This window comes from Neolamprologus multifasciatus, chromosome 4 (assembly GCF_963576455.1).
Source record: "Neolamprologus multifasciatus chromosome 4, fNeoMul1.2, whole genome shotgun sequence".
NCBI lineage: Eukaryota > Metazoa > Chordata > Actinopteri > Cichliformes > Cichlidae > Neolamprologus > Neolamprologus multifasciatus.
Genome location: NC_140442.1, coordinates 29790815 through 29817845, shown reverse-complemented (window position 1 = coordinate 29817845; position 27031 = coordinate 29790815). Strand labels below are relative to the sequence as shown.

The window sequence follows — 27031 nt, the reverse complement described above, 5'->3', positions numbered from 1 at the left end:
AACACTGCGCCCAGCATCCTGGAGCACTTCTGTTGTGTTTTTACGTGTTTTGGAGTTTTTACATGTTTTGGAGTTTGTACGTGTTTTGTCTCTAGGGGCCACCGTAAATATACTTTTATTTATTCACTCCATGTACAATGTAATAAATAAATCATATAATACAAAAACCAACTATTAACATTTCAACTTTTAACTATTTCAATTTTCAGCTTTTTCCTTTTACAAATTTAAAGTGAAACAACACAAAACACTGCAAACCACAACACGATTAAATATAAATTATAATATGAAAACAAAAAGAAGATGCATATTCTCTGTCATATGGGCCCACATGAATAAACTTTCTGAATCCTTTATCATCTGCAACTGAAAATAGTTGTGGATGATTACTATACCTTTCTAATGTGACGTTGTTGTCCCTGGCTCTCTTTCTCTCCCTCCGGCTCTGTTCCTGTGCTACTGAGTGTAACTACCGCCCCTCCCCCCTCTGCCCAGCGTAAAGCACAAGGCTCCCGTGCGGAGTGAAGCAGAAAAAAAGTGCGAGAGAGAGAGGCTGAGAGAAAGAAAAAAAACCCAAAAAAAACCACGTGACGGCTCGCGATAAGGAGCCGGCTCGCGTCGTTCACTTCAACGAACCGGCTCTAAGAGCCATTTCGTTCGCGAACGACCCATCACTAGTGCTCTGTCACTTTGCAGGGGCTTCGTGAATCGGGGCTTTGTCTAACCGAGAGAAAATACAATTACCATTGTGTGTGTGTGTGTGTGAGAGAGAGCGATACACGGAGAGAGAGAAAGAGCATGCACAGAACGCCTGTGTGGGCTGTGACACCGCCAGACACCGATTTTGAGAAGAGAAAAATTCCATTCACAGACAAAAACGTACTTTCCTGACTCATCTCACATATTGATTAACCCTCTCAGGCTCAAATTAAGTTTTTGTTGCTAATGCACAAAAGAATACCTGCAGTGGTACTTCTGAGTAAAAAAAAAACCTCATAAAATATGTTTGTGGGGTAATCAGGTTGTTAGCTTTTACTTGTTGTAAATCTGCAACGCCTGCCTTGAGAGGGTTAAGAGTCACATTGAACATGTAGGCTATATTTCAACTTCTCTGGGTCCTCCCCAAAGTAATTCCACTGAGAATAATGGAAGAAAAATGGGGCACATTTTTCAATACAAATTTTTTAGTGAACAGTGGATTAGAGCATCAGGATTTACAACAGAAGGAACATAATAATCCATAAATTTGGGAGTTTTTCTCGTGTGACATGTGTGTGTGTTGAGCAAGATCATGAGTGATCAGTAATTTACAGTTTCACAGTTATCACTTTGCTGTAGATTTTCCAAAGAAGCGAGCAACAGCAGTGAATTCGCTTTAAAAGGTGGGGAAGCAGTTTCCTGTTTCCAGTCCTTCAACTGAAAAGTGGTGACCTTAGAGAAACTTGCTCTACAAATTGGGATTTTCTTCTTGATTTGTTGGTCAGAACCTGTTTTTCCGTGTGAAATGTGACAGCAATGACAGTGTCGTTACACACTTTGATTAGTGTTCCAAAATATAGGTTTTTGTTTTGAAGAAGTCTCCGCACATGTCAGCAATTTTAGCAGACTTGTTTATTAGCACGTTAATAGCCTAAGTTTTAATTATAGAAGAAAACAGCTTCATATATCACACTTCTTACCAGGCTTAAGAAAATAAAAATATGAAGGCCTCTGTGAAAGAAAAAAAAGAAACTATTTTATTGCAGGCTTTTTAAAAAATATTTCTGTAAAAATTGATATATTGTTTTTTGGGTTTCTTTAAGAATTTTCCTTTTTTAGTAAAATGCTTCAACCTCACACACCCTCATAAAATGATCCCAAGTGGCAAAACCCCTCTTATGTGGAATTACTCCCGGTTAATGTCTTAAATAAAGCCAAACCTGTGACAAGAGGAGATGAGTCACAATAGATGAGTCTACTGTTACATATAATTGACATTCGTTAAATCTTAAGTTGGTTTCCTCTAATTTTTGAACTCTTTGTTGCTCTAAATAGCTAACTTTTATTTCACAATTTATAAGGCAAACGCCAAAACTGCTGTATTACGTAAACAATGTAAAGTTGAGGTGGAGCAACTCTTACCACGAGGTGTCATTGTCAGAAATCTTTCTATCTTTTCTATCTTTGACTTCCTGCACACTTAAACTAAACCAGCCACAGAATATATAAAGCATATAAACAATTACAGCAATATGATGCAACAAACACAGCAGTGCTACTAATCCAAAATACTCAAAGCTTCATAGAACTGAAACAAACATTTATTTTTAGCTCCATTCTGCTGCTGATACATACTTTAGGTTTCTGAACATTAAACTTGTTGCTGCCTTTCATAGTGTGTAACTTGAAGGCCCTGAGTACTTTCTCCCACACTGAAAACACTGGAATGATCAAATTATTTGAACATTACCTAATAAGACTGATTCAGGACAGACAAGTAGTTATGTTAAACTTTCCTAGCAGTCCTTCACAAACAGGGAACAGTCTGTCTATTCTCTCCATCTGTCAGCTGCTGCTGGCTCTTCCTCCTCCTCTTCCTCACACACTGCTGAGTTTGTCCTGGTGGATCATCAGGGGTGCAAAGCCTCACAGATGATGTGCAGCAGTGGGTCCCTCAGTCTGTCCTCAGTCTCGACACTTGCAGTCGTCACACATGGAAATCAAATGTGTGATAAGCTGCAGGATTCAAACACAAGTGTAACTTATAAACACATGTTCATACTTTTATTCCACAATCAGAGAGAAAGAAACAGAGAGAGAGTGCAGGACAGACAGACAGGTGACAGTCTCAGGTGTACACACTGCTACAAACAGGAGGATTTAGTGTTTGTGTTATTACGAGTGCTGAACAAGAAGAGTTCCCAGATGGTACAGTGGACACATGTGTGACTGCTGTGATTAAAGCAGTGGTTCCCAAACTTTTTTCCCTGGGCCCCCCTTTGTTTTACAGAAAAATGTTCGCGCCCCCCCATCACGCGTGCGCGCACACACACGCACGCACACACTAACACATCCTCCAACCACACACACACATATTTTGCTCAATTGCCGTTTATTTCACACCTCAAACATTTAAACAATTAAGCAAATACAAGTAATCCGCAGGTAGTAATAAAATAAACTACTAACTCTTTTACGCTGCGTCCACACCTACACGGGTATTTTTGAAAACGCAGCTGTTTCGTCCACGTAAACGGCGTTTCGAATCACCGAAAACTGAGATTTTTTAAAACTATTTTTTTGCGTTTACGTGTGGACGAGGAATACAGAGTTCGTCACGCAAAGGTATGTGCCTTTTTTCACGTCAGCTGTGTGCCACGTTATTGTTTACATGCCAGGAATTGCAGAATGGCAGATAAACAGTATTTTGTCTCTATCTTCAGGTTTTACACGCTTACATACACACATGCAGTTACTGTCCTTCTATTTAGAAAGGCAGAGGCCTCACCGTTTAATTCTTTTACATGTAGTTGTTATTTTCCTGTGTAATAATGTTCAACATTGCTATCAATACATTTTTCAAAAAAATGCCTCTCTGTGCAAAATGGGTTTAAAAACATAAACAGCTGTGGGATCCTGTTTGTCCGTGATTTAGACAGGGGGAACAAATCGTGGCAGGATCAGCCTGATATTATTTGTATCCTGCTGTAACTTTACTGTATAAAGAGCAAACATCTCCAAAATGTCAGGAGTAGTTAGTTATTACAACAAGTGTTTGTGAACTAAAAATCAAGAATGTGGAATCCTGTTTGTCCGTGATTTAAACAGCCCAGCGCTGCTCCCAACGAAGGGAAAACCAATCCTGCAGGGAGACCTACCTCGGCACTTGTGCAGGTGAAGCCAAAGGGAAGATTTGCTTCACCATATTTTCTAGTCTTTGGCTTAGAATGAAGTTGGTTTGGAAACATATTCAGCGATGCTTCATCTCCTGCTTTGCGTTTGTGTGGGCGCCCCGTGCTAGCAGTGTCCAAGCGTTGTTGTTTTGTTTTTTTTCCCTTTTCATGCCGCGCCCCCCCTGCAATGGCTCTGCGCCCCCCCTAGGGGGCGGGCCCCACACTTTGGGAAGGTCTGGATTAAAGCATCTTTCTTTCAGCTTAATGATTTGATGATCACTGGGTTTTCATTTGTTTGGTTGCTATGGTGATGTGTAATGGGAGTCACGTGGGTGCTAGCGGTGACATTAAGAGGGCGTTGTCAGTCTGTCATTCACTGGTTTTGATTTTGACAGAGAGGAGGGCTGGGTAGCCGTAGTTTTTGGTGACGCTGCACAACATGTTTCGTCTTGTTACATTAGAGCCTGTGACGTTGTAAGAGTCCAAATCTCGAGATGACATTACTCTGTAAACACTTTAATAAACAAGCAAACAATTCCACCTCTCGCATTATTGCGTAAAGTTGACAGGCGTCAGGCAAATAGGCGGGCTCCATTCCCGGCCTCTAGCGACTGTGGAAGTCGCTACAATGAGTGAACCGTCAGCTCGTTCAAACACACGTTAAAGTCCGTTTGGCTCGACACCACCGAACAGAGGCAGCAATATAACATAGCTAACATTAACAGTGCAGTGAATCCTGCTTGTGCCGTGATATTCAGGACTGCAAACCGAGCAGCATCACTGACTTTCAGCTTGTTGTGTTTGTGGATATATGACTGACTTTAATTATCCATAAAATCATCACATTCTCTGTAAGATTAAGATCGACTATCGAACGGCGTATAAAGTAAACGCTGAAAGTACAAACATCGCTAATGTCACATAACTTTGCCGGCATGTGGCCAACAGTAATGTTTTAATGTTCCTCATTATTAAACATTTGCACATAAATAAGTGACATATTATTCAGAACTTACTTTTGAAAGTTTACTCTTTAGCCACACCATAGAGGCGATCATTGAATTTTAAAAATAATGCTAAAATGCACATCCTGGCCAAGTTTCATGCAACTAGTCTTTAAAATGCCTGATATATTGAGAATCAAAAATCCAAAGTTACCCAAAAGGGTAACTTTTTTCACCTAGAACGCACTATGACCAAGAAAACCCAACTCTTTATTGCCTGTGTTAAAACAGACTCCCTCATCGGCACCAACATTCCTAATGTAACAAGCCTGGTGTAGTTCTTCTGGCAAGACCTTGGTCACTTAAAACCAGCACAGCAGTAAAACATTTTACATGAGCTGGACAGTTTATTGCTTGGACGTGGAGCTGGGGTAATCCACAAAACCTTGATGTGCGACTGCAGAGCAGGTACATGAATAGGCATGCTGCGGCTTGTTCGGTCTCACTCTTCTTCACATTCTTCACAAGTTTATCCTCCTTTGGGCTCAGAGGTCTTCACAGACCACCTTTACATCTGGAGTGTTAACAAGCTGTGTAGAGCAGATCCTCGTACCCAGATTCTGCGATGGCCAAATTTAGAAAAGATTTTCTCATCAGTCCAGAACGTCTAAAGATGTGTTCTGTGTGGGCAAGTGCTTTGAATTATGGTGGTTTCAGGTGAATTTATGATGATGGAACTTTCAGGTGTCTGTATGATAAAGAGAAAGAGAGAAGTGTTTAGTCTGTGCATTACCAAGTCAAGTGTTTGCTTGACCCGTGAAACAAACAAACTGAGACTGGACACTTGTAGATGCACGAGGGGGGCGACGGCTAAGCTGGGGTAGAACAGATCTAACCCAGGCAGCTGAAAAATCAAGCCACTGTTGCAGTCCCCAATCTGCAGTTGCTCTAATCAGGTCCCTTGAGCATGTTTACAGCCTGTTAGAGAAAATGCCCAGGGTCTCTGTGGCAGAATGAATGGCTGTAGTCAGCTCTTATCAGTCCAAAAGTTATGGCTGCGTAGTCCATATCTTTGGGTAAGCTTTCAAGTGGAGCGGAGCAGAGCTCGCTTTACACCCTGGGCTGTGTATCTGAACTGTGATCTTTTCCAAAACCTGAGTAGTTTTCTTGCTTAGACCTCCATGTATCAGACAATACAATAGAAATAGAGGTAGTCAGTGAGTGAAAGCACATTTAAAATCCATGCGTCAAACAAAATGTCTGTGTTGAAAGTCATGTGGCCTAAATCTCTTTTTTGCATCGTTGTGGAAATTTGGGGATTTCTTGGGACTGTTATAAAAGCATACATCTTTTATAACTTTACCAAAACAAGTATTTGGTGCAAATGTTTGAATTTATTTTGGACTTTCTCTAATCCGCACTGTGTCAGAATTATACATGCATGCTCCAATATATAGATCAACCAACCCTATTAATATTAATGTAAATGTCCTTTAGCCAGTTGCACATCAACCAGGTGCTTTCATAGCCAAGAACCGTCTTATGGCTGGATGTTTGAACCCTCTTCTTGGCTGAACTGGTAGAGAGTCATTCGTCTCAAATTCTGTAGAATTTTAGCTTTAAATATCACACATACTTGACATACTACATACTGACATTTTCAGTGGCCTTTCTTGCCGTCAAAATAAACCTGGATCTGTAATTTGGGACATTTAAAAAAATGTCTGCGTGCTGACAAGTTAAAAATATATATATATTTTTAAAATGTGCCATATTTGTACAGACACTAGTAGTTAACTTAACTGCAAAACTTGCAAAAGTGATAATTTCTGAATGGTATATTACTGAATTTCCCAATGCAAAAACAGGTAATTTCTTTTCAACATAAAATTGTTAGCCACAGAAAAAAAAAAAAAAAGAAAAGAAAGAAAGAAAGAAAGAAAAAAAGAAAGAGCTACTTTTGTTTAACTTTTATCACTTTTCTTTTCAGCTCCTTGCAAAAGAAATGTATCCCAGTGAACTGTGTGTTTCTTCCCAGCAGAGAGAAGTCCAGTATGGAGCACACAAACAGAGCTGGATTATTATTTTTCAAGAGCTGTTGGAAAAGAACATTTTAGTAGCTACAACTTGATGCCTTCTGTTTCTGTTTGTTTTATAATCCATTCTGGTCTAATTCAACCATCAGTAAAGGAAACCACATGTGTGAAACATTAAATCTTTTAAAGGCACCGTTTATGAAAGTAGTAGTACAGTAAAAATTACCGTTAATAAAATGGAACCCTCTTCAATGTCGCTGCGAGATGTGTTATGCTAAAAAGAGAAGAAAATAATACTGTTAAAGCACAAACACGCTGACCAGGGTTTAACACAAAGTGGACTCTCCACAAATGTTAAGAAACAGACAAATCACTTCTGTTCTTATTACTGAAATTCATTAGCAAGTAAGATTATAATAAAGAATTAAGAATCAGTCACAAATAGCTGAGTTGAAAACATTTCAAAGTATATTAAAAAAGAGACAATGTCCTAAGTAAACACGAGCCGTTACACTGTGGTTCAAAAGTTTGTCACTGAAATCTGAGTTTGTTTGCACCTTTAGTTCCCATTATCTGCATTTGTCATTCAAAATCTAGTTTAAACTTCATTCCATCTAGCACAGGGACGAGGCTTTCATGAAAATCCTTTCATAAATATTTGTGATATGATGTGATATTCAGATCCCCCCCTTATAATAGAGACATGCAAGAGCCCACCCCTCTCACTTCATGCTTTCAAATAACTGCAACTTTAATTGGATCCTAATTCTCCGAGCTTCGGTCACAGTGAGTTAGCATCCACAGTCTTAAAAAATATCTGTACCACTGTCATCGCCTCTTCTTCTTTCAAGTTTGGAATCTGAAGCAGAAATGAGACAGAAGCCAAAGTCAAAGTTAATTTCCTCATCAAAGTGACAAATTTGTGCTATTACGGAAAGTTTAACACATACTCTGTCATACTCATTGTTATTCATCAGAATCAGAAGATCAATTCCTGTATAATTTCTGTGAGAACATATGTCTGGGTACATGCTGCTATACCCTTGTATAGAGCAGGACGATATGACCTAAAATATTTATCACGATATACTTTTGAAAATTTGCGATAACCATATAACTGGCGATATAATTGACACTAGACAAAATACTTTACAACTCCACAACTTTATTAGTGCAAAAATAAAAAACAAACCATCAATGTATTTTCACTTAAACAAGCAGCTGTTTTTTATGTGCATTAAAGTTATATAAAAATGTAACAGTGCAAATGCAAATTCCTTGCTGACAGTTTAACCAAAAGGCATTTCCAGTGGTCGACATATCCTCAGCATAACCATGTATAATATCCACAAAACTTAAGAGGTTAAACACACACAATACGGTAACATTATGTTGAAGCACAGTACGTATCACTCCGCGAGGCTCCGCCTACGATAGCCGTAATGCTCCCACAATCCATCAAGCGGTGCGGCTTCGTAGCTTAGCAAAGTCGTACTGAAACATTTGACAGATTTTCGAGCGCCGTGGACATAAAATCGTTTCGAGGTCAGTAAACACAACCAGAGTTCATACATAAGGCACACGGGATTATAAGGGGCTCTGTCGACATTCAGAAAAATCTAAGGATTGATTTTAAGTGTGCCGTATTTTCCAAACAACATGGTAATAACGACGGCCCGCTAGCATGCTCTACCAAAAATAGTGCTTTGTTGTGTATCTGACGGACGAAAGCTAAACCAGTTCCACACCAGTGAAGCTGCAGCATTTTTACAAACCAGTTCTGGTTTCATTCAACGATCCACTTTCCCCCTTCTCATTCTCCGTCGCCGCCGTGCTTTTTCAGCCATGTGCGTATGAAAACAGAGGCACTGCGCGTTTTACCCATATTCTATCGCCATGTTTCATTTTCTTATCGTTGCCCAACATTACACCGGCATTACAGTGAACGGTATGATATGGCCCAGCCCTACCCTTGTATTCTTTAGGCCACAGGTATCACACACATGGAGAAGTTTCAGATTTCTGACGTTTTACTGTATTGTCATAGCTTTTCACAATTTTTTCTACTGATAAAGACCTTGCTATCATAATACACAAAACCAAGTAATTAAATAACAGTTCAATAATAACCATTAAAAAAAAAACAACATCAAATTTCCTCCTTTTCAGTATTACTGTAAATTTCAATTCCACACAGGAAGACTGGTTATTTGAAAAACTGGAATTTCTTGTGAATTTATGGGAATTACTCTCCTTTATAATGTAATTTTACACATTTATTTATCCATGCTGGAAGATTTCTTTCATGTACTACAGCAGCATTTGTTTATGATTTAGAAAAACTGAGAGAATACTGTTGAAACTGCACTATTTTTATATTTAATATGGATTAAATGTGTAGTTGGACATCCTTACATTGCTGCTTTAAGCAACAATCACATCTGAGCTCCCACTCACCTCATTACTCCTTTGAAGCCTCTGCGTGTACATGTAAAAAGCCACCAGCCAAAGGAAGTGGGTGAAGATAAGGAAACCTATTATAATGTGTAGGACTGTTTAAGAAGAGATTGAATATCTATTAAGTTCAAAATAACAGTCCCTTGATAACACATATTTATGCATGAATAAAAATTGTTGGGCTATTAAGAAACTTGTGCTCTAACAGGAAAGGCTCCAAAAAAGGGCCCAGAAAACTTTTTATATTTAACTATATCTATATTTAATAGATATAGTACACACTGTACAGTTGTGCTTTTTTAAAGCACTAAAATATGATGCAAAATCTCCAAAAGTGGATTCTGATCATCTGAACGTAGCATTTGTGGGAGAAACAGTCTTTCCCTTTTCACGTAAATGGCCTCCTTGACTCCGCCCTCAAACCAGCATTCTTCCCTGTCCAGGATGTTACATCCTCATCCTTGAAAGAGTGTCCACTGGCCTGTAGGTGTAAAGACTGCAGAGTCCTGGCCTGACGAGGTGGCTCTTCTGTGTTGTGCCATCCGCTTCGTCAGAGGTTGTTTGGTTTCCCCGATGTATAAATCCTGACAATCCTCCTGCACTTAACAGCGACACTATGTTACTCTGTTTGTGTCGGGGGACTTGGGGTGGACCAATTTTTGGCGCAGCGTGTTTTGGGGTTTAAAAGCCACAGAGACCCGGTGTTTAGAAAAAATGCATCTCAACTTCTCCGATACTCCTGACACTTATGGGATCACTACAGGTTTTTGCTTAGGCAGGACGCTACGTCCAGATGAACAGAATCAACTTTTGGTGATTTACTTACCCAGATGATTGAGCATGCATCAAGTGCAAAATTCTGTAATTAGTTTTATTATTTAAAAAATTATTTTTAGTTTAAGAATTTGATTTTTTTTTCAAAGTGGGGAAGAAATAGTAAAAACATATATGATTAACTCATGAAAGTGGCCACTTTCTCATTACTTTCATATATTTTGTTAGTAAGTATCCAAAACATACAAGTTTCATTATATAATTTTTCAAGGGATCTTATATCTGTTTTTACTCTTGTATGCTTTTCATACAAGTTTCATACAAGACAGATACGAACTTTATAAGATTTATATATATCTTTTCCATATGGGATCGCTTTTTGAATTCACCAGTTTCATTAAAGCATGTTTGGTACTACAACAAAATTGTCCATATACATTTTACTGAAGTAAGAAAAAGTTATGAATAAAACAAGCTTACTGCGCTCTTTTTTTTCAGCACCTACGGAAGAAAGGAAAGACTGTATGAGAGCAATGCAACTGAACACATTACATCAGAGCAAAAACAAAAAAAGTCAGGAAAAACTATACTAGTAATATAGTATAACTATGAACTACATTCTTTCTTTATTTCAGTATCAAAAGTATTTTTTAAAAAAACTTACTTTCGCCCTGCAATGTTTCTGTGAAAGAAAGAAAAGACTGTATAAGTACAACAGCAAAAAACCCTTTTTAATCCGAGTACAGCATCAAGACAGTTAAACTCGTGGGACATTGTTGTGGTCAGGAAAGTAGCAGAGGAGGTTGTTAGTCATTCTCAGCTGCTTTGGTGTTAATGAAATCCACAATGCACTAGAGGGGCAACAATGAGACACAAAGGAATGGTTGTTCAGCTGGAGGACACTGACCTTTTTCCCTCCTTATCTTTTCTGTTTTTTGCTAGTTTTGCATTGGACTGGGGCCAGTGTCATTACTGGTAGCGTGATGGGATGCCTGAACCCTACAGAGGTCACACAGATAGTCCAGAAGGTTTTCCATCTCTCCCAGCACAGTTTCAAGAGCATAGAGGAGATGCTAGGACAGATAGTTACTCTGAGAGAGCTCGACAGGATTTTAGAAGGTCCTTAACCCATCAGCGTGACCGGTATCTGCTCCTTTGTGCAAGCAGGAACAAGATGAGCACTGCTAGGCTACAAAATGATCTTGAGCAGGCCACTGGTGTGAATGTCTCTAACCAAACAATCAGAAACACACTTCATGGTCTGAGGGCCTGAATTTGCCATAAAATGCCAGAACTGGCAGGTTCACCACTGGCGCCCTGTATTTTTCACCAATGAGAGCAGGTTTTAGGGTCTTGTTCACGAATGAGTGGAGAGGAAACTGAGAGACCGACAAACGCATTGGGGTGGTGTCCACAGTGATGCAGACGCTGTACCAGTCTGTCATGGTGAGAGACAACAGAGAGCTGAGCACAAAAATGAAGCCGTCAATTTACCCGCCAATCTACGTTCCCACCCTCACCTCCGGTCAGTGACCATAAGAACTAAACTGCAGATACAAGCGGCAGAAATGGTCTTTCTCTGAAGGGTGGCTGGCCGCTCAGTGTAGAGCCACTACTCCCCCACGTCAAAAGGAGTTGAGATGGTTTGGGTATCTGATTAGGATGCCTCCTGGGTGAGGTATTCCAGGCATGTCCCACTGGAAGTAGGCCCCGGGGCAGACCCAGGACACACTGCAGAGATTACTTCTCTTGGTGGCCTGGTAACGCCTTTGTGTTCCCTGGATAAGATGGAGGAGGTGACTGGGGAGAGGGATGTCTGGAGCTGTCTCCATAGGCTGTTGTCCCTGTGACCGGCGCCTACACTGGTGCAGTCAAAATTTTATTGTTGTTGTTTTGAAACTTTGAGACATTCCAACAATCAAGAATGACAACACAACAGATTGGTGCAGCAAAGAGTTTTGCATTGCAAATTTCTGGTGCCGACAGGGGCAGTGTAAAAAAAGTGCCTTTAACTCGCATTCCCACAATGGCCAAGAGCATAAGGTATGAAACTGCTGGTCTTTCAGATTAAAGAGACTTTCCAATAAAACTAATCTCATTAGCAAAATTTAGCAAAATATCTTTTAAAAATGAAGAAGAAAGCATTATGGGCATCCTAACTAGTAGTGCAATATCTTTTCACAAAAGTAAAATGAGTTATTATTACTAAAATTATTATTACCCTTACCTGGACATTAGCTATGCATGCCATGTAATTCTCTTTACTGGATGGTTGATTCAGCTGCAGCTGAATACGTCGTCAGAATGATCATTAATCACTGACGTAACTTACCATCCTTCTGTGGCAAATTCAACGGGGACGACGGAGTTATTGTTGACACTGCTGTTGTTGATACTTCTGCTTTTTCTGTTTTTGCTTCTGTTGTTGTTGTTGTTGTTTTTGCTTCTGTTGTTGTTGTTGCTTCTGTTGTTGTTGTTGTTGTTGTTGCTTCTGTGGTTGTTGTTGCTTCTGTGGTTGTTGTTGTTGTTGCAGAAGGTATTGCTGTTGTCTTATTTGTTGTTGCTTCTGTGGTTGGTGTTGTAGTAGTACAGGCTGTTGGAGTTGTCGTTGTTGCTGCTGATGTTGGTGGTGGATTGAGTAAACATAAAGGGGGTTTAATAAATGTAATTACAGGTGTTGGAGCTATTTGTTCTTGTTTTTTCTTATTTTGAAATTAGTTAAAGTTTGTTGTTAGTTTACTTATATTTTGAGGTTTATTTACAAGTTTATTTGTCGGTTAATATTTTGTTTCAATGTTTGTTTGATGTTACTTTGTTAAATTAGTCAGGAAGAGCTGTAGGGCCATTTTGTTTCTATAAATAAAGCGACTGGTATAGGACCAGCATGCACTGGGGTGGGCCTATGGTTTTTTACCAGAGCAGGAAAAGCAGCAGGAAGTAACAAAAAATGGATCTTGTTATTGCCAAACTGGATAAAATAAACCATAAAAACACAACTTTCAAGTTTGGACAGTGGACTTCTTTTGCCTGCGTACAAAATAGTATCTCAGTGCAGCAGCGGCTTGTGGACTTTTAATTGTGGGATGTTTGGTTTGTCAAACAAAAGGAATTGCCACTACAACAGGGATTTTAAAGGTACACAAAACTTAAGTATTTAGAGTTTTTCATAATTATGTTAGCGGTCATAAAAATACATTTTGGGGGAAATTTCAGATTTTTCCAAATTAATTATTAAAATTCTAAATGACTGGGTGATTTAACAGGTTGGTGTGAGAACTTCAGAAACTGCCTGAGATTTCCCTGTATACCCGTCTGTAGGGACCACACAGAGGACCTTTCTGTGACGGGCTGCACACTGACCAGTACGTTTAAAACATGACACTGTTTTACAAATGACTATTTGTAAATTTGTGAATTTTCTATTACAAAATGTTTATTTAGCTGTTTTACAACAGTTTGGTGTTCTCTAGCTCAAAACACAGAAAAGCTTACTTGCAAAATATTGAAATGTTTCAAAAATGTTCATCTTAACAGATAATACTTAGGAAATATGATCGAATATGTATTTTGTCCATGTGTGAAACTCAAAGTTTCTTTAAAGTCAGGATATTTACATAAAACAAAAACAAAATAAAAAACTTAGAGGTTTCTTTAAACATTTTTCTTGAATATACCTCTGTTAGAGTGAATTGTTAAATGTTGTCATTTTTATGCTTGCCAACTCTGATGAAAGGAATTCCACTGCCCCCCTCCCCAGATTCTTGAGGTTGTGGGTGGGGGGGCTGTAGTTTTATTGCAGATACATCCTATCTGGAAGATCCGTTTCTTGTGTTGTACGCTTCCTGCTTTTATGACCCTTTTGGTCAGCAGGAGGTCACACAAACGCACCCCCATGACACACACACACACTCTTACAGAAGTTCACACATATACATACAGTGCCTTGTCTTAGAACCATGTGGGCGTTGCTTTGCTGTGATGTGTTTTGTGTGAACTGTTTCTCAATAAAAGGCAGCGAGAGGAGGCCAGATTTGGGGTCATTTCATGGTAGACATCAACGAGGCCTCCCTTGCAAGTGAAACGATCGATCGCTTTTGCCTTGTTTTTTTTTCATAGGAATAAGTCCTGGATACAGCGGGGTCTGAGTTTAGACCCAACAACCTCCATTGGATGGAGTCTGACTGCTTTTAATCTCATTTTTGGGCAAAGAATAGAAAGACAGCAGCAGCTGCCAAGCACTGGAAAAAAGTGTCTTTTTTTTCCATCTGCTAAACAGCAATTTCCAAAGAGAAAAACAAATATTCATCTTTTGCAATAAAATGGAAAATATAAGTCGCACTGTATGTGTGTGCATCCTCTTTTAGAAGTGAAAAGAAATTTCTTGTTCAGTCAAACATGGAGAACCCACTTTGTTGTCGTTGTTTTTCTGCTTTTAATGGCTAATCTTGATCAAATATAAAGTTTATGGTCATGATGGTCAACTGGGTTTTTTTTTAGTAAATTGTCCTGGCTCCCTTCAGAAAACATCTCTCTGCATATCTGCATAACGCTTCTAAATCTTCTTCCCTGTACCTTTAAAGTGATAGTCAAAGGAGCTTGCAAAGAAAAGCGTCAGCCAGGGTTTCGGGTGAGTTCATTGTGAAACCTGGCCCCACCTTATCATGTGATTTCCTGAGGTCAGATGGCCCAGGATGTGAGTGGGCGTTAAGGCGTCTGGGGAGGGAACTCAAAATGAGCTCATCCAAAACCCAGGCTGATTGGGACCCACACCCAGTTTCACACCTTGGCTCAGGCGATTAGAGGATCATCAGGGGGTCCTGTTGTCCCTCTGTGGGGGGAAACTCCCACTAGGTTTATATCTGGGACTCTCCACCATTTGACCTTAGAACTGAAGAAGCTTCTCGGATGAAGGTGAAACGTCTTCAAGTAACTTAAAGAAGTCCAGACGCTTTTCTTTGCAAGCTCCTTTGACTACGATGACCTGGATGACTGAGAACCTTCACAGACTTTAAAGTGATATTTACCTGAAAAGCTGCAAAAAGAACAGCAGTCTGTCCATAACGCATGAAGGAACAAAAAATGTTTAGTTAAAGCCTGATTCAAGCAAGTGGGGAAATAAATATAAATAAAAATGGTAATTAAATGAAAAGAGCTGGAGTAGCTTTTAAGATGGGGAACAGCAGCAGTGCAGCAGTCAGTGTGATTTCTAGGATCTGACATCAGCTAGAAGCAAAACACACACATGCTCTGTTTAACATTAATAAATAAAATGTGTTTCCTACCTGGGTTGGGAGAATCTCGCTTACACACTTTTTCTAAACAAAAAAAGAAAAAAAGAGGTTGTAAATTTTTTTGTCAACACACTGTAAAACATCCCGGTCACACATTGTTTAAAACCGAAACAACAGAAATGTGGATGTAGGTTTCAGTAGCTGTACACACGTCTCCACACTGGCAGACACACAGCAGCATGGATACACATGCTTACAATGACGGAAATACAAAGCGCCGTCGGGGCTGAAACCCAACACGTCACAGATTCAGACGCTGCAGGTTTCATCACTCTCCAACCAAAATTCACTGAACCAGCAGGAAAAGAAGATCAAAACTACGCGTCACATTTGATAAACATCGTCAGTGTACTTCGAGGACAGTTTCCCATCTCAAATTTCTGTTTTCTGCATTATTTGCTTGCTTATTATGCACTAGTCTACTGTTGTTTTGTTTTGTTTGTTTGTTTGTTCAAAAATGACCTGTGACAAGAAAGTTTAAAGAAATGTAAAGGCAAAATTTCCCTGATTGAAATCGAATCGAAACCTTGTGAATGGGAATCGACTCGCTCATAGAAATCAGTGACCATACCCAGAACTGTGTGTGTACTTACCGAACACTTTACAGACGTCTTCTGCACTGGGTTTTTGTGATCCTCCATTTGTTTTGTCTTTGGTGAAAAGAAGAAAAACATCAGCAGTAAGAACCAGAAGTTAATTTTAGGTTTATTGTAGGAGATCCACATTTTACGGTTGGAGAAAGTCCTGCTCCTTTTCTTTCTCTGAATTTCTAAAACGTCTAAGCTCGTTACAACAGTCGGTGTCACAGTGTTGCTTCTCACAAAGTCATTCAAGCAGCAAATCTTTAAACTAACCACAGCTGAATGTTAGACAAGTATCAAAATGAGGCGATACCTCGTAGACGCTTGGCTATATTTGTCAAGCACATGAAGTGGTAGAAAGGGACACTGATGCTCTCACCCGTCTCGTTACATGTCGGTTTATAGTCCTGCAGGACAAACAACATGTTTATCAGATATAATCCTTGTTTAACCTGAGCAGGAGTAGAAAAAACAAACAAAACTTGAAGAAGAAGAGATTTTTGTTTCCTTGCCTTAAAACAGTTCTGTAGAAAGCAGGTTTCTTCTGTTTTGTTTTTACAGTCTTTGCCTTTCATTAAACTACATACAACGATGTCCTGCAATGAAACAAGGGCACATTTATCATTAACCAAATATAAGTCACTCCAACATAAACTTAAATACATTTGGACATTTTCTAGTTTTTAAACAATGTTTCACAAAGTTACCTCAGACTTGTTCATTATTTTGACAGGAATATTCTCTGGCAGCTTGAGTGTACTATTTTTCTAAACATAGAGAAATGGTAAAGAAGCAAAAGACATCATTAGTTATTAGAGGTGGGAATCACCATACATCCCACGATACGATATTATTGCAATTTTTTAAAATATTTTGCGATATTCAGATTCTGTACATAAAGGTAAACTTTATCAATATTCATTTTCTCTAATATCAAAGTCTCACACTCAGTCTTTCTCTCATTTCAGTTTGATTGTTGACAAACTGAACGGTTTGTATTACAGTCTAGTCCAACTTAACTGAATCAACCATCTGGTACAATTATAGCTATTCTGAACTATGCAGTTTATGAAAACTATGCAGCCCCTTCAGCAACTGAAGAATTTGAAAGTAAATTAAAACAAAATATAATTTTACATTAAATAAAAAAGTTTTAAACTTAATTAAAATAAAACATGTCTTAAATTAAAATAAGTAAACTGTCATGTTTATTGCTGCCATAAAAAGTTAAACACATTTGGACAGTGAAGGAATGTCAGGATTCTTGCTCAGAAAAAAAACTTTTTTTGTAACAAAATATCGATTTCTGCTGTCCCTGTATCGATACATTATTAGCAAACAAAATATCACCATACTACACAGTATCCATTTTTCCCCCACCCCTATTAGTTATGTTTATTTTTAGTGAATGATCATCACAACTGAAACTGCAACATGTCCAAAGAGAGTGAAATATATTGGCTGCTAAAACACAAATCTGCTGGGGTTGGAGGCCCCTGGTTGTCTAAAACATGATCCCAACCAGCCCGTTCTCACTCCCGAGGCGTAACATGCCGATGTTTTGTCACGTCCCGCGGCGTTCCTGAGGAACGCGAAAGGAGACCTTCGGCGTTCTTATGGTACGCGGCGGGTTATGGCTGAAATCCAGTGCAATGACGCTCCGGCAATAATAGACGTTCCAGCCCTGTATTCCAGCCCTAAACCTAACCTTATCCCTAGCCCTAACCATAACCTTTTTCCTGAGCTTAACCAGGACTTTAATGATGTTAAATAGCGTGTTTCTAAGTGATTTGAAGAAAAAGAGCGAACATGTGTAGATTGAGTCCATACGGTTCTCATATTTCCTCATTTTTCCGAGGTCGTCATTTAGGAACGTGGTGGGTAGCCGAAAACGTAATATGTTGACGATTTGTCACCTAGCGTAAAATGTTACGCTTTGGGAGTGAGAACGTGTTGTCCCAACACCCAAATCTGATTGTTGGGTTTACCTGTCATTTCATTGTTTTAAATAAAAACTTGAAATGTAATCATTCAGAATTACAAGAAAATAGAAACAAAGTTTTTGTATCATATATCTTTAACTAAACTTTTTTTTTGGGAAAGTAATTTACAAGCTATAATGACACTAAACCCTTGTTGTTTTATATTCTCAACAGATTGCATACAAAGCTTACGATCTCTGACCTTGTGCTCACCACAAGTCCTTAAAAATGTATTTTTTCCATCATTGACAACAAGTAAAAACTTAACTTGGAGCTCAGTGTGTTTCACACTGAAACAGACGCAGACTTCTACACTTTCTTTACAGACCATTTAAATATGGGGCCACTTTTAAAGTAGCTTCTTAGCTTCTAAGATGTAGACAACAGCATAATGCAGTTAAACAGAAGTAAACACTCATTACAGTCATTGAATATTTGTTGTTTTGGGGCCTGATTTACATCATCCTCATATTACCTTTTATCTTAGCAGCCTTGTCACCCAGCATTAGAGATCAGCCTATTAAGAAATTTAATAATAAGGGAAAAGAATATTTTTTCTTACCCAGCCTACTTTTGTGAAGTGGTCCATACAACCTGCTTCTGATGGCTCGATCAGGATTACCTGGTAGACAAAAGGTTGTTTAATTAGACGGACAGAATTACCACCATATGATGAACATAACATGTATAATACTAATGCAGACCTAAATTTAAGCCAAAATTTAAATTTAAATAAATTTATAAAAAAATTACTAATGAGTACTTTAGGTCTTGTAGCTTTTTAATAAAACCAGAAGTTACAGTAATCAACAAAACATTAAAACTAAAAACATTTGAGCTCCTCTTGAAACTATTACGTTCGGATCACCAAGAGCACATTTTACAGCACTTATATAAAAGCTAGGGATGCAACGATACCAATTTTTTCAAACCGATACGATACCGATACTTGGATCTGAGTACTTGCCGATACCGAGTACAAAAACCGATACTTCTACCACACACACACACACACACACACACAAATGCAATGAATTGGAAGACAGGTTTTATTTTATTCTCTGCCGATAAAAAATAAAATCTTAATAAAAATGACCACAAAAAAATTTCAAGTGAAAAATAAGCACTTCTGTTAAATTATTGCAGAGTCTCCACATTGTAATTTAACAAAATATCACTGAACTATTGGCACTGTCTCGAGCTTTCAGAATAATAAATAAACACTTCTGTTTGGAATAAAATAAATACAAATTAGGTTTGAGAATAAAAAACTTTTAAATTATTGCAGAGTGTCCATATTGTAAACAAACAAACAAAATAACTTAAGTGTTCGGCATTGACGAACAAACTCCTCATCTGCCCGTGGATCATCAGTCCACTGTGCCGTTAAACCGGTCCACACTGCTGACATTTTGTTTAGCCTAGCTACAGCAGCCTCCAGTTTCTCTTTTTTATCTGGAGCTGCCAGTCTCACTCGTCTAACCCTGTGCCTGTTTAGTGTGGGATGTCCCCCTAGTGGCCAATCTAAAAAACTACAACAGAAATGACAATCCACCCTCTGATTAATGAAATAAGTTAGTATCGGTTCATGGTATCGGTTAACTTTTACGAGTATGAGTACACACACATTTTACAGTATCGGCCCCGATACCCGATACCAGTATCGGTATCGGTGCATCCCTAATAAAAGCAAAGAGAGTAAAACTGCAAAGAGACTCACACTAAAAAGCAACAGGCAGAGATAACAGCCGTGTGACGTCATGATGCCCTCTGTGATCTTTGCAGGAGAAAGGTATATTATGGACACATAGACACAGAAGATTTAAAAAATAATCAAACAAAAGCTGATTACAAACAGCATATGGCTGCAGTAACAGATCTTTGTGCACACCCACATGAGAGTAACATTAAGAAGAATCGACTCAGTGGATTTCATTACTGGAAGAGTTGCTGCCTCGTTGGGAGTTAGACAGACGGCAATAAGAATAACTGAGATAATCATCAAACCATTCCCTTTCTACAACCATTAGTAAATGAGACCCACTGGTTTTGTTTAATCATGAAACTTGTTTCCCTGGCCAGTGGTTTGCAGACCCACGCCCGTGAGTTCACATTTTAGACGACTTCCATTTAGAAAGTCTTTTTTCTAAACTGAGCACCTGATGGCTTTGAACTTTTCTTGTCCATCTTGGTTTTAATTTTGCACTCCAGTATGAACACAAATCCCCACAACATAACCTAACAGACCTACACCTTAGTTCACAGATTCACTTTGTCTTTATTTATGGGATTTCGCTCAACCCAGGATTCAAATCATGCAAGGGCGTAGATTTGGCATGGACGGAAGGGACATGTCCCCATCAATATCCAGCGATTATTGAATTGTCCCCACCAATAATTTGATCTCTTCGAGTAAAGAAAATCAAACCCAATAGAAAGAAAAAAACGATCTGTCACCCAGCGGTGCAGAAAGAGTTAAATTACGTCCTCTACTGGAGTCCTACCTCATGTGACAAATATGGCCAATGTGATTGGCTGTGCCTTTCAGGGAGCTCTGTTTAGTTTTAGCAGCGGCAAAGAGAGGAGGATGGCAGCAAAAAGGAAGAACCTGGATATAAGACAGTCACTTAAAGCCAAGCTCACTCATAAAATGTGTCCGTCATAATAACGTTACAGGCTATGCCAGGTTTTGGCCCACATCCGTCTAAAACTGTATGTAACCACGAATAACGTGTTTCGTAAACTAACTGAACAACAGGCAGCACTATTAGTTCTCTCAGTCTCAGAGCAGCATTTCTAATTTTGATTGAAACTGTCAGAGAAAACGGCCTCGAGCAGCCAGGATATTAGTTTACAGAGGCTGTTAAAATTATGTCTAACGTCAAAATGTTGGTGACACAATAATTTCATCCTAATGGTGCTGACATATTCATAGGGTTCATTTTTGAGACAAAATGTCATGAGGTAGTCATGATTTTGCAAATATTCCACCTTGTAGTGCAGTTTGCACAAAGTGTTTTAAAAATGCACTCAGCCTACAAACATTACTGATGAGTCAAGATCTGCACAAAGTGACAGAAACACTGAAGCAGCTGCACATTTTATTCTTATTGTCATGTTTGTCCTGTTTGTCAGGTGATAGAGAGTAATGGTGACACAAGATCACAGGTGAAACTGGATGATGACTTGTTGGTTCATGACTGTATTTGAAGCACATGTGTGACTGCATTTATGTGAATGTCTCACTGTTATTGATCAGGTGACAGAGGCAGCTCTGCCATGTTGTAGCTCAGAGGTGAAGAGGTGAGGTCACAGGTGACTGGGTGATGATTTGGTGCTATAGATTAACTAGTATTTATTATCATGACAGTTGTTAGGCTGCTGATGTAAATTGATTCATTAGTGTATGTTTGACAAAGAATCTGAATTGACACGTCTCACTTTTTATATGGCATGAATCAATGTGTTATTTTATCAGGTGGCAATATGTCCCAGTGCAGTCAGAGGGGAGGAGCCAGGGCCAAAGGTGAGGCACATCAAGCACAGAATAATAATTTTAATCTGAGGATAAAACACATGTACTGAGGATGAAAGAAGCTTCAGTGCTCTCAGAAGACTAAAAAGATGTGTGAGGTCAACAATGACTCGAATGAGATTAAACAATGCTGCTGTGTGTCCACCAGGAGACACTGGACAGTATAGATGTAAAACAAATATGCCAGCAGTTTATCTCAGTTAACGAGAGGAGCAGGCATGTGTTTGGCTGCTTCACATAGTGGACATTGAGTTGTTGTGTGGGTCACCAGTAGTCCATGTCTGTAGCTGTAACAGTAGTTCATGTTTAGAATAGAAAATCCCAGCTCACTGATTTGATCGGGGCAACAGTGCCTAAAATGTTGCATAATTTTGCTGAGAGATCTTTTACTTTGTGGTAATCTGAGATGAGTAGTTTTATGGACAAAAACCACCAGGTCATTCAGTTTTCCCTTAGTGCTAATGTGTCAGAGATGTTGGTGTAACTGAAGTAATGTTGTTAAGTCCTTAAAGTCATTTTCTTTTATTGTCATGACTGTATTTGAAGCTATTTTTATGTTTGTATGACACCTGATTTATATGAAATATGGCTGAAGTAAACTAAACTCTAAAATACTTCGTCAGTCATTCATTTAATAGTAATTTAACATCATATAATTCAAATGTATGTAGCCTGGCTAAATGAACCAGCCCAGAACACAGATTATCTTTGGGGTTCTTTTAATCTGAATGATAAAGTAAGCGCTCAGAAGAAAATAAAAAAGGTTGTAAAAATAAAGAAATTAAATTGTTACAGACAGTTCTTAACCAGTAACAGCTTTGTGCACTGGTAACCCACCGCTACTGCAGGTTATCTCCCTGGAACTCAAGGACGTCATTTTGTGTCTGATATAAACCCATACATAAATAAAACAAACTTAGCAGTGCAAAAATAACTGTAGTGGCTTCTCCTGCTAAGATACAGAGCCAAGATCAAACAGTTAACAGGGTACATTTCCACAGAGATAGTATAACACAAGTGGGAACTCAAATACATACAGTGCATTAATTCAGCAGAAAACGGAATATAGATCCCTCTGAGATGAACGGAGAAGTTGTTTGCAGCAACTCCTGCTGCCTTAACTGTTGCACACTTTGCATTCAAAACAGATCACGCAGCGAAAAAAGGCATTGCACACCCACATGAAACCAATGCAAGCTAGCACTCCCGTGAATGTCTCTGTAGATCCCCATGATCCCTTGCGCTCTCAGGGGTATCCCAAAAGAAACAGCGCCATCCAGTGGCATGTCCCATAATATCGAACTTCCACCTGGCTACATGTAAAACTATGAATTGTGATTTTAAATGGTTTAAAATCAAATAGAATAGCATATGTAGGCAAGTATATGTCTCCTTTTATCAAGAAGCAAAGACAAAAAGGGAAAAATAAGAAACAGGGCAGGGGTCGGTGGTTGAATCATCCATCCCCACCAATGCAAAAACCAAATCTACACCCTTGAAATCATGAATACATAAAGGGCTCGGATTGACAACATTATGAATGAAATGTGCTCTATTTGGAAGCAGCCGGCCCTCCTCCCCTTTCGGCGGGTTGTGTGTGAGACTTTAAATCATCAAACTGTAAATTATACATTTTAAATTGTTATTGATCCTTTACCCCGAGTCCTAAAGTGTGTATTTATTTTCTTACTCTTCTTATATTTATTGTTTGTTTACTCGCTGCTTCGTCCCGTCGTCGTCTCGTCTCTCTATAAACTGGACTGTAAGTAGTGGAGATGACAATAAAGTTTACTTTGACTTCAGCAGCGAGCAGGCGCACCGAGGGCTCGCGCGCTCACTTTTCGCATACAGCATTTCGAAGAAAAAAAAAAACATCGGTGCAAATTATAAGTCTGTATCATGATGTCTGGTGTTTTCGTGTTTGTTGGTTTGTTTTTATTTTGCGAGTTGGTTATTAGACGCTGCTCCAGCCAGCCAGAGACCACCCGACCCGCCCTCTCCTCCCTGTGCCGCAAGCAGCAGGCGCACCTCGCAAACGCAGGGCGCCCTTACTCCCAGCAAATGAGCGATAGAAACCCGATCGGTGCCTCCGACATTCCTAAAGTGCGCTGGCCCTCCACCACGGTGCCGCCCTGGGCCACCGCCCGTATCAAAAACCGCTACTGCTCATGCAGGCATGATACCCACGAATCCGCTTAACGGTGAACGGCGACAGGATTAAAACACTCTGAAGTCGGATGATTGTTTCTGATTTACCCCCTCCTCCTCCCCCTCGGATGAGCGCGTGTATCGACAGCTGACCTGGAACTCAAGCTTGGTCTTTATTCTGAAAACGCGCTCTGCTCACGGCGCACACATGATATGCCTGAACCAACCCCCGCACCTCTGTACAGTTACAAACAACCAGAGTTGTTTGTAACTGTACCAGAGGTACAAACAACTTTGGTACAGTGGCATCATAAATTTCTCAAATCAAACTTCACATTATTTTTCGCTCGTCACACTGCGCACAAGATACTTTGACAGGCGTCCAGTTAACTGAACACACGCAGCACCGATTTCGCAGAAAAGCTAAAGATTTCAGCGACACACACTGAACACACAGTTAGAATGCTCTTTGCTGCCTACCTTGGAGAGATGCCGATTCGTTCTGGCATCTTTACTTTCACTTTCAGCTTTTGTAGTGTTGCATGTCGTCATCGCCCGGAGTTTCCAGACTACTGTCCGGGGCCTATTTAAATAGACTACCGAACTATTTTTGTCACAAAGGTAATGTGGATTTTGGAAAGTTGTGGACGATCGGAATGTTTACTTGGCTGCATTTCATCGCTTTTTAATCCGGTCACTGTTCCTATAGGACAGGGGTGGGCAACTCCAGGCCTCGAGGGCCGGTGTCCTGCAGGTTTTATATCTCACCTTGGGTCAACACACCTGAATCAAATGATTAGTTCGTTACCAGGCCTCTGGAGAACTTCAGGACATGTTGAGGAGTCATTTAAATCAGCTGTGTTGGATCAAGGACACATCTAAAACCTGCAGGGACACGGCCCTCGAGGACTGGAGTTGCCTGAACATGACATTTCATACAAATCCACTCTTCTAAGTTCTTCTAAGTTTGCTGTTTTCCCTTCTGAGCAGACGCAGCCCTCTGCACCATATTGATCACCACAATGTGCTTATGTGCTGAAAGACAAATGTCCTTGTCACCAAAACTGATTCTGAAGTATGATTTCACTAACTCAGAGGTTATCTCACCCGTGGCAGTTTGTCTTGAAACAACAACTGTAATCGTTCGGGTTTTTTCTCGAGATAGATTTATGGCTTCAATCTCGAAACGATCTATAATAATTTATAATAATTAATACAATATCCTTCCATCCTTTTTAGCAAAACGTTATTTATGTGTGTTTATACTTTTATATTTGCTATTTTATTATATTGTTATTTGATTCTGTGGAATGAATGATGAGTTATTAAGAAGAAGATTTTAATGCATCTTGATTGACTTCCAGTTCGCTTATAGAGCAGGAAGAAGTGTGGAGGATGCTGCTGTCACACTCCTGCATCTCTTTTTCTTTTTTTTTTTGCCTGTCCCATTTGGTTCTTTAGCCGTCAGAATTGTTGTCTGAAGACCAACAAGGATACCCAATGGATTTACTTTACCAAGTGGATCATCACAGCCTTGCCGTATTGGTCCATTTGATCGACCTTTGTTGTTATTATTTATTTTATTTTATTTTCAGTTGTTACAGACGGGACAGACATGACTGAGGGATAGGAAAGGGAGAAAGAAAGATGAAGGAAAAGAAAAACAGAAGGGGAGAGGGACAGTGAGAAAGGAAACTTAAAAAGAGAAAGAAGAGGAAAAAATCTCCTGGATCACCTGTTGAGAGAAAAAGAATAGAAAACAAGAAAAAACAGAGCAACATACTAAACACAACACCATCACGTTAGTCTAGCTAAGTGTAAACAGCAATAAATACTAAATACTGAATGTTGTTGTGTAGCAAGCAGGACCGACAGCGCACAATGTGCTTGGAAATAGCGGCCAATAAAGGTGTAGTTTATGTCTACGAACAGTGAACACCCGTGTGCACACCTGTGTGGATCGGCGCGCTTGTATTCAAATGGTTTCCCCATGTAATGGTCTGCTAGAGGATGTAGAGAGCCATAGCCCCGCCCCCAGGGCATGAAGCAGGCATGGAGGAGATCCAGGCCCCAGCTGAGCTCCTGCATCTCTTGTATAAGCATCTTGAGGCCCCTCACACCCATGTAAGATTATTATTTGCTGACTTTTCATCGGCATTCAATACAATTCAACCCTTCTTACTTGCTGACAGGCTTTACAATCATTTTAAGCTTGACACTAGTCTGATCAGCTGGTGACAGACTTTCTGACTAATAATGTCTCATCTGAGATGGCCTTTTGTATCGCTGCCTGGTTTGAAGGGATATTACTGCCCTCTGTTGGTGTGTTTGTGCATTACATGCAATAAAAGGTGTTCGTTAAAAACATCAGGTTATGGGCCCAGAGGTCGCCAAGGGAAGCTGCTAACACGTTTTCTTTTGGAGGTCATAAACAGAATTGTGGGATTCACAATGGAAGATAGACTGTTTATTGACAAGCTGAGCAGACCGGAGAATTGGGCAACGTGGAAATTTCAACTGGAGCACCTGTTGAAGGCAAAAGGACTGTGGGGTATGGTACAGGAGACGGAGCAGTTAGCTGCGGATGCTAATGCCCAAGCACGAGCTGAACTTGAATGTAAGAAGGAAAAGGCATTTTCAGTGCTGGTACTGAATGTAAGTACACCCCAATTGTACTTGATAACAAACTGTAAGACCCCCAAAGAAGCATGGGAGATGCTAAAAGCACAGTTTGAAAGAGATACTGTTGCTAACAAGCTATTTCTGAAGAAGAAGTACTTCCGGTGTGAAATGAAGGAAGGAGAACATCTCAATGATCATTTAAAGAGGACGAAGGAACTTACTGATCAGCTAGGGGCAATACATTCTGTAATTGAAGAGGAAGATCAAATTGTCACCCTTCTAGGTAGTTTGCCACCCAGCTATGCAACTGTTGTTACTGCTTTGGAGACAAAGATGGACAGTCTGACATTACAGTTTGTTCAACAAGCCGTGATAAATGAGGAACAAAAGCGAGTGCTTACTGACAACACCACTGTGTCCAGTAGTGTATCAGCGATGTCATCTCAGATGCATAGAAATGAACAGAGTGGATCAAAAACAGTGGGAGCAAACAGCTCCGACTCATGGAGATGTTACAAATGTGGGAAGGAAGGACATATCAAGCATGATTGTCCAAGCAGTAAAAAGAAATATAAAGCCCACAAGGCTAAAAGCGTGGTGTATAAGGACAAAGAGGACACATTTGAGGGAGCTTTTGTTGTAAATGAGTCATGTAAAAGTGATGCACAACAAGAAGAATGGTTACATGGAATAAAGAAGCTCTACAGAACTATTATTATCAAATTATCAAGAAAACCTTACAAATCAGTGGGAGACATACGATCGAAACGCAAGTTGCAATTAGTGCAC

General features: G+C 39.6%; 1 protein-coding gene across 2 annotated transcripts in view; it reads right to left on the bottom strand.

The window, feature by feature from the left end:
- Positions 1-24504, bottom strand: part of LOC146520786 (uncharacterized) — a 116546-nt gene extending 92042 nt beyond the window's left edge. The window contains exons 1-14 of one of the 2 annotated variants that reach the window (XM_085157387.1): positions 24101-24501; positions 19658-19714; positions 18500-18559; positions 16663-16722; positions 16269-16551; positions 15968-16024; positions 15366-15398; positions 12416-12700; positions 10748-10765; positions 10564-10584; positions 9310-9404; positions 7676-7711; positions 7079-7126; positions 4163-5564 (exon numbers count right to left, since the gene is read on the bottom strand). In XM_085157387.1, the coding sequence (XP_085013513.1) occupies positions 5484-5564; positions 7079-7126; positions 7676-7711; positions 9310-9404; positions 10564-10584; positions 10748-10765; positions 12416-12700; positions 15366-15398; positions 15968-16024; positions 16269-16551; positions 16663-16722; positions 18500-18559; positions 19658-19714; positions 24101-24172 (1206 nt within the window). In that variant the 5' untranslated portion in view covers positions 24173-24501 and the 3' untranslated portion in view covers positions 4163-5483. Of the gene's footprint in view, positions 1-4162; positions 5565-7078; positions 7127-7675; positions 7712-9309; positions 9405-10563; positions 10585-10747; positions 10766-12415; positions 12701-15365; positions 15399-15967; positions 16025-16268; positions 16552-16662; positions 16723-18499; positions 18560-19657; positions 19715-24100 lie in introns of those variants that run through there. The other variant, XM_085157384.1, reaches the window with a different exon arrangement.
- Between the last annotated feature and the right edge of the window lie 2527 nt (positions 24505-27031).